The sequence below is a fragment of the Nematolebias whitei genome, chromosome 15 (assembly GCF_014905685.2).
Source record: "Nematolebias whitei isolate Nwh7 chromosome 15, NemWhi1, whole genome shotgun sequence".
Classification (NCBI taxonomy): domain Eukaryota; kingdom Metazoa; phylum Chordata; class Actinopteri; order Cyprinodontiformes; family Rivulidae; genus Nematolebias; species Nematolebias whitei.
This window is the reverse complement of record NC_056512.1, coordinates 33,530,987-33,543,486: the sequence shown is the minus strand read 5'-3', so window position 1 is coordinate 33,543,486 and position 12,500 is coordinate 33,530,987. Positions and strand designations below refer to the sequence as shown.

The 12,500-nt window shown below is 39.4% G+C and overlaps 1 protein-coding gene across 1 annotated transcript in view; it reads right to left on the bottom strand.

Moving 5' to 3' along the window:
- Nucleotides 1-1,074: 1,074 nt before the first annotated feature.
- Nucleotides 1,075-12,500, bottom strand: part of hid1a (HID1 domain containing a) — a 14,999-nt gene continuing 3,573 nt past the window's right edge. Inside the window, exons 4-19 of the mRNA XM_037688394.1 lie at nt 10,747-10,863; nt 10,206-10,312; nt 9,986-10,102; nt 8,646-8,853; nt 8,507-8,563; nt 8,278-8,418; nt 8,094-8,184; nt 7,241-7,392; nt 7,061-7,139; nt 4,815-4,979; nt 4,500-4,727; nt 3,464-3,615; nt 1,715-1,801; nt 1,520-1,611; nt 1,267-1,425; nt 1,075-1,178 (exon numbers count right to left, since the gene is read on the bottom strand). Of these exons, the coding sequence (XP_037544322.1) occupies nt 1,115-1,178; nt 1,267-1,425; nt 1,520-1,611; nt 1,715-1,801; nt 3,464-3,615; nt 4,500-4,727; nt 4,815-4,979; nt 7,061-7,139; nt 7,241-7,392; nt 8,094-8,184; nt 8,278-8,418; nt 8,507-8,563; nt 8,646-8,853; nt 9,986-10,102; nt 10,206-10,312; nt 10,747-10,863 (2,016 nt within the window). The 3' untranslated portion in view covers nt 1,075-1,114. The remainder of the gene's footprint in view (nt 1,179-1,266; nt 1,426-1,519; nt 1,612-1,714; nt 1,802-3,463; nt 3,616-4,499; nt 4,728-4,814; nt 4,980-7,060; nt 7,140-7,240; nt 7,393-8,093; nt 8,185-8,277; nt 8,419-8,506; nt 8,564-8,645; nt 8,854-9,985; nt 10,103-10,205; nt 10,313-10,746; nt 10,864-12,500) is intronic.

The following is a 12,500-nucleotide window of genomic DNA, read 5'->3' as shown; positions in this document are numbered from 1 at the left end:
AGACAACCAGAGACACTGAAAAAAAAAGGATGCGAGACCAAATGTAGGAAAAATAAGTCTGTTTAGCATCTTTTCCACAATGTCTGATAATATTAAAATGTAAACTGCAATTACAAGTATAATCACTTTGCCCACAGTGTGTAAAACACTTATTGGTCAAAACATAACTTGATGATAACGTTCAAAGCAAAAGAAAATGTGAATTAAATAAATAAAAATCCTGACATTTCCTTTTAATCAAATTACTTGATATAGCTGGTTTAAAGACCTTAAGGGGTAAAATAATCCAGGATTCTCTAGACATCAACTCCAAATTGAGATCTGAACGGAATATGGCGCCATCTAGTGGCGAACATGTGAAAGCGTCATTTAATTTTACAGCAAAGACAGGAAAAGGCTAAGATTGTCCACATGATGTAAACCCTGACATTTGTAAGGAACCACTGCTGCATTGAACTAATCTTTTAGCTGGAAACCTTCACTGTCAGATTTACATTAAAGCATACGATCAACACAGAATTCGCTGATCCATTTCTGTATATATTTTTCCCAATACATTTTCAGGAAAATACACTTTTTTGACATAAGCATGATAGAATTGCAAACTAGATCAAAAACATCTTTTACATAAAAACATCAGTACTATTATCCTCAAACGTCACATAAATTACAAAACAAAACAGACAACTCAGAAAGGTGCAAGTTCACTTTAAAGCAAGTACAATAAATATTACAGTATTTGCCACCTAAACAGGTTATATCCATAACGCTGATGAAAAAGACCTTTTCCTCTAAAACAAATAAAATTAAACGTTTTATCGTTTTAAACTTCTACCTTCAGTTTTGTTTTGTTTTTGGCAAATGCTCCAGTTGTTTCGCTGCTACAGCAAACATTCAGCCGTCTTGAGGTCTCAAGAAATATACAAACACAGATGTTTATGGACGCCACTAATGGTAATTCATAAACCTTTTTATTATCTTCAAGTGCGAGGGGCAAACATCCAACTCAGAAGGACGGCTGACACAGTGAGGGTTACCAGGAAGCCAGCAGATACTGAAGAAAGGAGGAACCCTGGAGTCACAAGTCTGATTTTTCAGTCTTTAAGCGTCTTGTTTACATTCTCTGGATCTCAAAGAGCCGGACATCTGTGTCATACCAGATGGGAGGATCCACATTGCTAAAAAAAAACAAAAAGAATGACAAACGGCTTATTAGTTTTAAATCAAAGTATAAAGATGACAGTCTTCCCATTATAAATGACTTACCGCAGATAAACAACACCCCACATATAGGTGCGAAACCACATGGCAGTGCCGGCGTTGGCCTGATACTTCCTGATCAGGATGGGGTGAGGAACTGGCAGTAGACCTACTAATGTGCCGTGCTGAAGAAACTTCAGGATCTCCGATTCATCTGTCAGACCTCTTGGGTAAAACAGCAAGCAGCTCGTTAGAGGCGTTTCGCTTTCTTAAAAAGCACCAATAAGGTTTTTACAATAGAAGCATAAATGACACCAACTTGTCTATGCAGATCTTCTCCACCTGGGGAACAAGCACTTGGAGAAGGCGCATGATAGTCTGCAGGGGCAACTTGCACTTCCAAGACAAGATCTGAATTAAAAAAAAAAAACATTCTAAATTAATACTTTGTCTAATATCTCATGTTTATTAATACTACTCAAAAACGGAGCAAAAAGATGAACGTTTTACTGACCCACTCCGGTGTGGGAGCCCATAATGAAGTTGAAGATGCGGTCGACAAACGTCTTCTTTCCATTTCAGCTTCAGTGTAGAAAACGTCCTGATAAGGGGAGACAGCAATTTAACAAACTCGATATTCAATTTAGGAAAACACGTGTCGAAAATAAGAATGCACTTTCCCAACAAAGTTAAGTCAGGTCCTCTGGACGGTTTCATTTTGTCGAAACGTTTTGTCTTTCATCCAAAAGACTTCATCAGTCCGAGGAGCCCCAACAAACTCAGTCTTATAAATAGCACCATCACATAGTGGGTCAACCAGTTCGATGGTGCTCAGATTTCTGCCTGGATTATTGAGCATGAATCAAGATATTTTGAGCCACTATGGCCATGACTGATTCAGACGAGTCAGTGGGGGAGAGGGCGGACTCCAGAAACCATCAGTTCAATTCAGTTTAATTAAATAGCACCAAGTCACAACAGAAGTCATCTCAGGGCACTGAACAGAAACATTCGTATATAATTGAAGTTAACATTATTTATTTGAGGAGCAGACTGCTTTGAGTTTAACTCCATCGCAGGACTCTCATCTTGAGCAAGCATGAAGGTGACAGTGGAAAGGAAAAACTCCCTCATAGGAAGAAACCTTTAACAGAACCAGGCTCAGGACAAGCGGCCATCTGCTTCGACCAGCTGGGTATGAGAGGAACAGGAAGGAGGAACAGATACACAATGGCAGGGGGAGAATCACGTTAAGATAGAAATAGAAAACTAATCAATTTTAACAATTCATTTAAGGAAATGAGGTCAATTTGTCCTCCAGTAGTCTAAGCCTATAGCAGCATAACAAGCTAACCCTAATTATAGGATTTATCAAAAAGGAAAGTGTTGAGTTCAGTCTTAAAACTGGACAATGTGTCAGCCTCACAGACAGAAACTGGAAGTTGGTTCCACAAGAGAGGAGCCTGATAACTGAAAGATCTTCCTCCCATTCTGCTTTTGGAATCTCTAGGAACCGCAAGTAAGCCTGCAGTCTGAGAGCGAAGTGCTCTGTTAGGAAAATATGAAGCAATACCATCACTAATATAATTTTAGTTTTTTTTAGTTTTCTACATTTGCCTTATAATCTAACTGTTTTTGTTACTTTTTTTGCCATCTTATTTGTAAAAAAATAAAAATAAATCTGTATGCCTTTTTATGACTGTCTATTGTTGTCGCTGTTGTCCATTGTTGTCATCATTCTTTGTTGAAATCAGGTCTCTCTTGTAAATGAGTCCTGGAGGCTCAATGGGATTTACCTGTCTAAATAAAGGTTGAATGAAATGAATGACTAAGATGGAGCTAGGTTGTTGTTCGGTCTGCTGTTTAATACATCATATTATTTTATATTATTAGTTTTTAGCTTATATCTTAGATCTTTAGCATATATTTTAGATCCTTATATACTGTTTATACTTTATATCTTTGCTATTTTTGGGTGTAAATGGGACATTGTGTACACAATTTCATTCCACCTCATGTAACACATGTGATGCAAATGACAGTAAAGAACTTTGAACCTTGAGAGCACCGTCAAACTGGTTGACCCACTATGTGAAGGTGCTATTTATAAGACTGAGTTTGTTGTGGCTCCTGACTGATGAAGTCTTTTGGATGAAAGAAGAAATGTTCCAACACAAATAAACCGTCCAGAGGACCTGACTTAACTTTGTTGGATTTTTCTACTTGGATTATTGAGCATGAATCCAGATAAGAATGCACTTACTTCATTGTCTCTTCCTGAGTTGGACTCTGTGTCACTGGTCGCGGCGGCTGTGCTTTGGTCTGAGCGGACCACGTGTGGAGAGTCTGTTTTAGGGATGGACACCATGCTGCCGTCCTCGGACACCTGGGACTTCTCTGTCAGTTTGTCAATGCCTGAAGGAAGCAGAGGACACGTGGACAGGTCAGAAGAAAATCCAACAGGAACGTTCAAAAACCTGTCTTTTCTGTGTTATATAATAAACATTTCAAAGGAGCTAATCAGTCGTTTAAAGACATTCTTTGCTGATTATTTTATGTTGACATTTAGATAAAACCTTCTGTACAATCTATGTCAAATTACAAGACAATATCTCACATTTGTTAGCGCTATAGTAGTGTGTGCTGTGAATGATTTTCAGCTAACGCCACACTGAAACTGAACTCAAAACATCTATAGCTCAGTGAGGTATAGCCATTTTTGTGGACGCTGAAGTCCATTAGCTGTGGTTGCCATTTTGAATTGGATCAACTCCATAAGTTAATCACTTGTAGATGTACAGCCATTGAATACTTTCTGAGAGGTTCATTGAAATCCATCCACTTTGCTAACAAACAGAGTTATCTCTCACAGTTGGAAGGTTTTAAGCAGAAATGTTTTGCAATCTGTTGTGTTGAAGGATGTGTCGGGGATGACGCGCTACTATCACGGCAACAAATTTTAGCTCAGTATCTGTGAAACTGAATGACTTATTGGCATTTTGTGTTCACTAAAATTAGTTTGTAATGGCAGCCATCTTGAACTGAATTTCCCCCCAAAAATTAATCAGTTGTAGACATACTACCTATAATTTATTTCTAATTGTTCAACAGATAAGTATCTATGCAAAACTTTTTTATTGTATTACTACAGCACCTGTTGGCACTTCAAGGCTTGCCATACATAAAAATCACATCTAATACTTTATGCATTATGAAATTTGACAGACGTTTCCAGCAGCTGTCATCCTGTGTCAAGCTAAACTGAGAAAACATTTGACACTCCAAACCTAAAGTCGTACCTGGTATAGCAACTAGACTGGCCTTGAGTGTCCCAGGCTCTGCCGGTGCTGCGGGATGTGAGCCCTCCATGGATACAGTCTCCTGGGAGCTTGTGCGGGAAATCGCATCCGGTGACTTTTTCTTCTTCTGCAAGGCCTTTTGGATCGAAGCGGGGTCAGAGGGCAGGTTGGCCAGCTGGTGGAACACATTCCGCTTGCGGATGATGGCGTAGACTAAACTGCAGTTTCCTGTCAAGGAGAGAATGCAGAGAAACGTATGAAGATGCGCTGCAGAAACGTAAAAATGCACAAAGAAGTTCCCCAGTTTTGGCTTACCATCAAACTGATACTGAATAATGTTGTTGAACGCCTCAAGGAGAAAAAAGACGAGGTGATGGTTCTGTGTGACTGAGAACAGGAACCAGGTTGTGGAAAAGGCCTCGAGAAGGTGGAGCAGTTTATTGGCAGCGACCATGGACAGGCTCTTCAGATAGGGGGAAACTAAACAAGAAAGAGAAATGCAATATTTAAAAGATTCCTCTTGGAATATTTATATATTATTTTAACATATTTTAAACAAATACCATTAAAGGCAGAACATTTTTTGAAGGAAATTACATGCACATTTCCTGTCAGTTTTAAACCTTATTTAAAAAATAACAGTCAATTTGGTAAAACCTCTGAAATAACATTGTGCTTAATCTCCTGTGATGTCACATGAACTGTGCTTGTGCGTGTGTTATGAATGACTTTGAGCTACGACCATATCAAACCTTTGTTTAGATCTGTACATTTAATAAAGTTATATCAAGATCAAGGTTTCTTTATTGTCGTTCACACCACATGTGGTACATGTGATGGAACAAAATTGTGTACACAGGGTGGTTACATCCAACAAAAGTATAAATTGTAAAGAAAAACAGTAATAAGATCTACGATATGAACTAAGAAATATACTAAACTAAGAATACGCTAAGTGCTAGTAGTACAAAAAACAATACGCCGAACAACAGCAGCACAAACATGAGTCTGTGTGAGCAGATGAGGATGAATGAATACAACAGAATGGAATAAATCAGCAGCATGAGATTAGCAGCATGGATAGTCAGCAGCACATATTCTTTCTGTTGGCTTAGGTAGATTAGCTGTGGCAGCCATCTTGATTTTATTACCATAAAAAACTAATAAGTTGTAGATATGCACCCACTGGTTACTTTCTGAATGTTTCATTAAAACCTACAAGTGTTTTATGAGATATGTTGCTAACATGATGCTCACAAACCCAGGACATGTGCACTGGTTTCTCAGATCACATTGTTGGTTGGTTTTCTAACTATCTCTCAGGTTGGAGGCAGTGTGTTCAACACAATGGTACTTCGTCTAGCTATTTAACGGGCGCTAACGGTGTGCCACAAGGCTCAGTTTTAGGACCCACTCTTTTTACAATTTATATACTGTAAGTAATGTAGGTCAAAACATTCCTGACACCTCCTTGGATCGCTGTGCTGATGATGCAGTTGTTTATTGTCGAGTTAGCACAGTTGCCAAGGCTTTCCAGCTTCTACAGTCTGCATATGACACCAGTCAGACTTGTTCCATCTCAAACTAGTGCTAAATGCTGATAAAAACCATGGGGATGTTGTTTTCAAATAGAAAGTTGGTGCCAGCAGTTCTTCCTCCTATCTCATCCAGGCATGGTGTTCTTATTGAGTTTGTGGATTCTTACAAATACTTGAGAATTGTAATTGATGCACATCTCTATTTTAAGCCACATGTTGAAACTTGATAAAGAAACTTAAATTAAAACTGGGTTTCTTTTTTCAGAAATAGATCGTTTAACTCCGAATGCCAGGAAATGTAGCTGCAGCTTTGCTACCGACTATCAATTATGGTGACATTATTTACATGAATGCTCCTTCCAGCTCCTTGCAGATGTTGGATACTGTCTACCATGGCACTCTAAGGTTCATAACTGGTTGAAACCATCGTACCCATCACTGCACTCTGTACTCCTTGGTCAGTTGGTCATCATTATCTACATGTAGGCTCTCACACTGGTAGATCTTCAACTCTTGGTCTGCTGCCTTCTTATATCTCCTCCCACTTGTCACGTCGTCATTGCAGTTACAGCGTGCGCTCTCAGGTCTTCATACCTGCAGCGTTCCCTCAGTGCGAACTGAACTCGGCAAAAAGGCCTTTTCTTACTCTGCTCCTGTATCCTGGAACATCTTGCAACAAGATCTGAAGCTGTCCACTTTGATTTCTTTAAGGGATTTTAAACATTTCATAAGGTCATTAGAAAAATCTAAGCAAATATGTTCTTGTTTTTGGTATTTCACTTTGTTTTTTTATGGCACCTTTATTTTATTGTTTTTATAGCACTACTTTTTATTTTAATTGCTTTTTATTGTCGTATATTGTTGTCTTTACTCCATGTGTTTTCTGGTCTCTCTTGAAAATGAGTCCTCGTGACTCAATGAGACTACCTGTATAAATAAAGGTAAAATAAAATATACCTAAAAATGACATTTAAATGTTGATATTTTTAAGAAACTCAGAGGGAAAGCAGCAGAAGAAGTTACCATTCACAATAATGGTGAGCAGGCAATCAAAGAGAGGCTGGAGACGCTGGTGCCCCGTGGTGATGATCTTGTGAAACACCTAGAATATAAACAACAAGGATTAATAGTATTTGACAAGCTTTACAAATAAACAGTTGTCAAACATATGACATTTAAATTAGTGTTCTGTGCCCGTCTCACCACTATGAGCAGGTCGGCATGAGTCCCTGTGAACACGGGGATGTCCATGGGCACGTGGAGAGAATAGGGCTTATTCAAGCGCACACCGAAGTTTCTCTCTCCGCTCAGCAGGAGCAAAATGAAGACACCAATGTGCATGAGTCCAACACGTGCTGCAGCAAGGACACATCACGTCAGAGGATAACAGTGTGACTGCTGAGTCAGCATTCCCATGTTTTCCTTTGTTTTCCTGTTTAGAGCTTCCTATATTTGCTTTTTTGGATTCTTCAACGTAATTTCAGACACTCAAATGCCAAAAGACTCCGCTCGTTCAGGATGTCACAGCTATGGCTCTTGCTTTTTTGTGAATAGTATACTTTTTGAGATAACATATTTATTCTTATTGACATTTTTTACAGAAATTCATATACATTTTTAAAAACCCTTGGAAAACAGTGTTCTGTTAAAAAAAATGTTTCAGCAAATTTGCTTCATTTTGAACACTGAGCTACTGTTTTGCTGGTTTAAGCTTTAGCTTTTGTTTAGCTAATTTTAGCTGTTGCTAGTTTTACCTTTTGATCCGATCGTTTACATTTCAGTTTCAGTAACAAATGTCATTCAAGTCTATCAGCACTCAGCATGCACACTGCATTTACACAGAAAATGCAAACTTCTCTAATTTATACTGATCAACCATAACATTACAACCAGGTAAAGAAAGTAACACCCTTCTTTGTCTTTCTGCAACACAAAATTCTGCTGTCCTGCATTTACATGGATGTGAAAGTGACTCCCAGGCAAGAAAATCTACTCAATATTAGGAGGGTGGTAAAAGGTTTACAGTATCTGTAATGAAGCAAAAAAGATATCTTACACTGATCCGCCCTGGCATCGTTCAGATAATAAAGAATAGGAACCAGAACATCCAACACATCACTGCTCTTCAGGACAAAAAACAGGAATTTCTAAGAAGAGAGCACAAAACGGATTATGATCAACTCAAAGTGAAAGTTCTGACCCTCCTAATGTCTTATGATTTGGATTTAGTTCTGTTAAACCTTATTAAAGTCACAAAGTTTCCAGAACAGCACCAGCAGCTCCTGATGGAACTGGATTTTCTTGGTGGAATGGGGCAGGTACGTCTGAGTCAGAGGGTTGGTCAGGAGACGAGCGAGGCCCTTCAGTACAAAATCAAAATCCTACAAACAAGAAAAGCACAAAAATATGTGATGAACGACTAATTTCCTTAGATATTTAGCTTTTCTTTAAGAAACAGTTATAACAAACCTCCTCTCTGTGAATCCTTGACAAGTAATTGACAAACAGGTTTTCAGGGCCTGTAGGCTGCACAAAGACAAGGAGAGTCTTTGATGATGACGTCAAATCTCATCAACAAATGGATTTATTTGCTGTTCTCTTGTCATACCTCTTGTTCCTCAATGCTGGATGAAGAAGCGGGAGGGTGAGGAGTCCCTCCATCATGCTCCAGGGTCACAATGAGGATCTGTACCGCCTGCTCCACTAGCTGTTCCCGGTAGTCAGAGAATAGCAGGTGGTTGTACGGGATCCCATAACCCACCGGATCATAAGCGCATACAACGTTGAGCAGAGACGTGAACAGAGGCAGGGCATGTCTGGAAGAAAAACATCAAAAACGCATTAGAAAATCATAAAATAAACCCCGGTATCCCAGGGTGTCACGAGTCATGCTCACAGTATGTGCTGTGAATTAGTCATTTCTGTCACTTTTAGGATCAGTTGGCTATGGCAGCCATTTTGAATCAATCTGGAAACAGTGACAATTCAACTATTACATGATGCAAGAGGTGTTTGACCAAGTTTTTGTGATTCAGTGAAACTGAACAGGGCAGAAACTGGCTGCAGCCCAGTTTAACCCCAGAATCCACCTGCTCAATTCGCCCCACTCCCCTTAGGCAGAAAGTCGCGGAGCATTCAGTGTAGAATCACTAGACTGAAGAACAGCTTCTACCCTGAAGCTGTTAGACTCATGAATCCCTAATCAAGATTATCACTGTGAAAAAAAAAAGTTTAAAGAAAAACATCACTGTAATGCCACTTTGTTTGTTGATATGTGCTGCTGATTATCCATGCTGCTGATCTCATGCTGCTGATTTATTTCATGCTGCTGTGTTCATTTGTACTCATCTGCTCACACAGACTCATGTTCGTGCTGCTGTTGTTTTGCACTATTAGTGTTTAGTGTATTTCTTAGTTTATATCTTAAATCCTTAGTATTGTTTTTTCTTCTACAATTTATGTTTTGCTATTTCTGGATGTAACTGGGACCCTGAGAACACAATTTCACTCCACCACATGTACCACAAGAGATGCGAATGACAATAAAGAACCTTGACCTTATCTTGATCACTGCAAGCCTCACCCATCATACCTGTTGTTTGGGCTTTGCCTTTACCGTGCTCTTTTCTTACAACAACCAGGATAGAACATCCTAAAAGAAATTTAAATTATTTCAAAACAAACGCATGTCTAAATAAAACCAAATTGTTTGGGATTTATAGTATACATGCAAAAATAAGTCATGTTTCATTAAATTGTCTGTATTAAACGCGTGCATGAACCCTTCTGTGTGGAAAGTGAATCCTGATGTAAATACAAACGCGCTCTTTCATGACTTCTTCTCGCAGCACAAGAAATATTGTAAGCACTTGCTTGACATTTAAACAGAGGCTGTTTTATACGTTTGCGAGTGCATGTTGGTTCATGCACGTGGGGCTGAGCAATCACCTGTTTTCTGTGGAGCAGAAGAAAGTCACCCACGGGTTGAGGACGCTGCTGTCTGTTGAAGGAGGCAGGTACATGGCCTCTGAGAAGCAGGTCAGCAACAACCTGAGCAGCTCCGCCCTGACGGTGGAAAAACACAGAGACAGAACAAAACTACCTTCAAAACACAGTCACCAGATGAAAAAGAGAAAAGAAACAAAGTGACCTCTATAAGTTTACTCACCTGTTTAGATCATGGATGTAGTTGAGAGGGGGTGACTGTGCAAATCCAACGCCTGCCTCCCAGATGTACTCACAGCTGTCTAATGACTGCATGCTCTCTACTGAGTCCTGGAAGTCGTATAAAAATAATCAGTCAAAGAAAATAAATTGTTTAATTAAAGTAAACGTCATAATTACAAAGCAAATACTGTGAGTTCATTCATTGTTAGTCGAAACTTCTTGTCTGATTTGCAGCATTCTTTACATTCTAGGGGAGAAAGAAGCATTTCTTTCTTTCATGACCAAGAAAGTGTCATCTTGTGTCACCTCAAGAAGTTTCTCCTTCAGCAAAACTCGAGTGACGGGTTAGTTAGGCAGCCACAGCAGAAAAATGTGCTTAAAAATTATGACTAACCTTTAAAATTCAGCAATGAAGAGTGAAGTCAAGGAAAAACTAAACAGCTTTTGAACATTTCTTAGTCGTTCATGAGTTTTGATGGTGGGTGGTGAGACGATGAACAAAAAGTGTTGCAGAGCACGGTGTCAGGACACAGGTTACTCACAGGGCTTCTTCTGTGGCTGTGCACAGTGAAGTCAGGGCAGAAGAGCAGGTCAGCTAGAGCCAGGAGCAGCGACTCAGCCAGTGGTCGAGCTCCATCATCATCATCCAGCTCATCGGCCTGAACAAGGTGGACACGAGAGGATGCAGCAAGGGCTTGAAATTAGATACTTGGAGCTAGATTGAGGAATTTTTTTAAAGATCACAGAGGATTAACATTCAAGATTGGAGTTGCATTTGGGCCTAAAAAATTTGACCCGACCTGACCTGGCCCGTAGCCATTTTTTCCGAACCCAACCCGTTCTGATCAAATTAACTGTAATTACAGGCCTGAAACAGGGAAAAAAAAAAAAAAAACATTGTTTTTATTAAGCTTTTATTGCTTTTGTAAGCATTTCAGTTTGACATAATATTTAAAAATGTATTTCAAAGAAAGGAAGATATAAGATTTCTTATTTCACCAAATGGATATTAACATACAAAACGAATAGCCTAACATATCAACTCTAAAGACAGGTTATTAGATGAACAAAAATATTTTTAGAGCAAAATCATTTGGAAAAATATAGAACAAGGTTATTTTAATTGAACGCGCTGCTCGTTTCGGCTTTTGTAGATGCTGCTACTTCCTTGACCACAGATGACAGCAGGTGCGAAGACGCACGCAGCCGGTGATCAGATGATCCATCCATCCATTATCTTTACCCTCTTCTTCCTTTATGGATAGCGGGGGTCGCTGGTGCCCATGTCCAGCCATCACTGTGTGAGAGGCGGGGGACACCCTGGACAGGTCGCAAGTCTATTTCAACCGGCGGGTCAGTGAAAGCATGTGACCAGTGACAGGTTGTCCATCTGAGCTTAATCTGACTTGTTTTTACCTCTTTAAACCGACTGGTCGGACCTGCCTCCTCCTCAACAAGTAGATTAACACAATTTTATATTATGCATTCTTATTTAGTTTTATTTGTGCTGTATTCATTCAACCTTTATTTACACAAGTTAGTCCCATTGACCCTTGGGGACTCGTTTACAAGAAAGAAGCCTGAGCCCACGTGTGCAATTATTGCGCAATGTGCCAGCGATCTCTTCCACAGTCTGATTAGCTGCCGCACCCTTCTTTCTTTCTTCATCCTCTCAACATATAACCTTAAGCCTCCTCCTCTGCAAATAGATTAACACAATTTTACATTGTGTATTCTTATTTAGTTTTATTTGTGCTGTATGATTCGTAAAACCGAATCAAAACTCAAGACCGGCCCGGCCCGCACATCATTATTGTCCGGCCCGTTTACAAATCCAGGTCGGGCTGGGTCGGGCTCCAGGTTCAGGTTAGAAATGACAGCTCTGCTCAAGATAATGCCTGTTTTACAGTATAACCTCAGTTTTGTGCATCAATTTAAGTGTAAAGAATCAATGGAATGGGTAAATATTCTTTGAAAACATTTATAAAAAGCAATTAGCACGTCCCCAGGATAAACATCACCAATTATGTCCCTTTCACCCACTCGGTGATCACAGAATGACACAAATTAATCAACAGGACACAAAACTGTCTGCAAAAAAAAAAAAAAAAAAGAAAAAGTAAAGAAAATGACCAGAACAAAACAAGGAGATGTGATAACAAAACAAAATTCACGAAATGGGAACAAAGATCCCACGACCTGACTTCAGAACAAGTGGAAGATGATGGATGGATGGATGGATGGATGGATGGATGGATGGATGGATGGATGGATGGATGGATGGATGGATTAACAC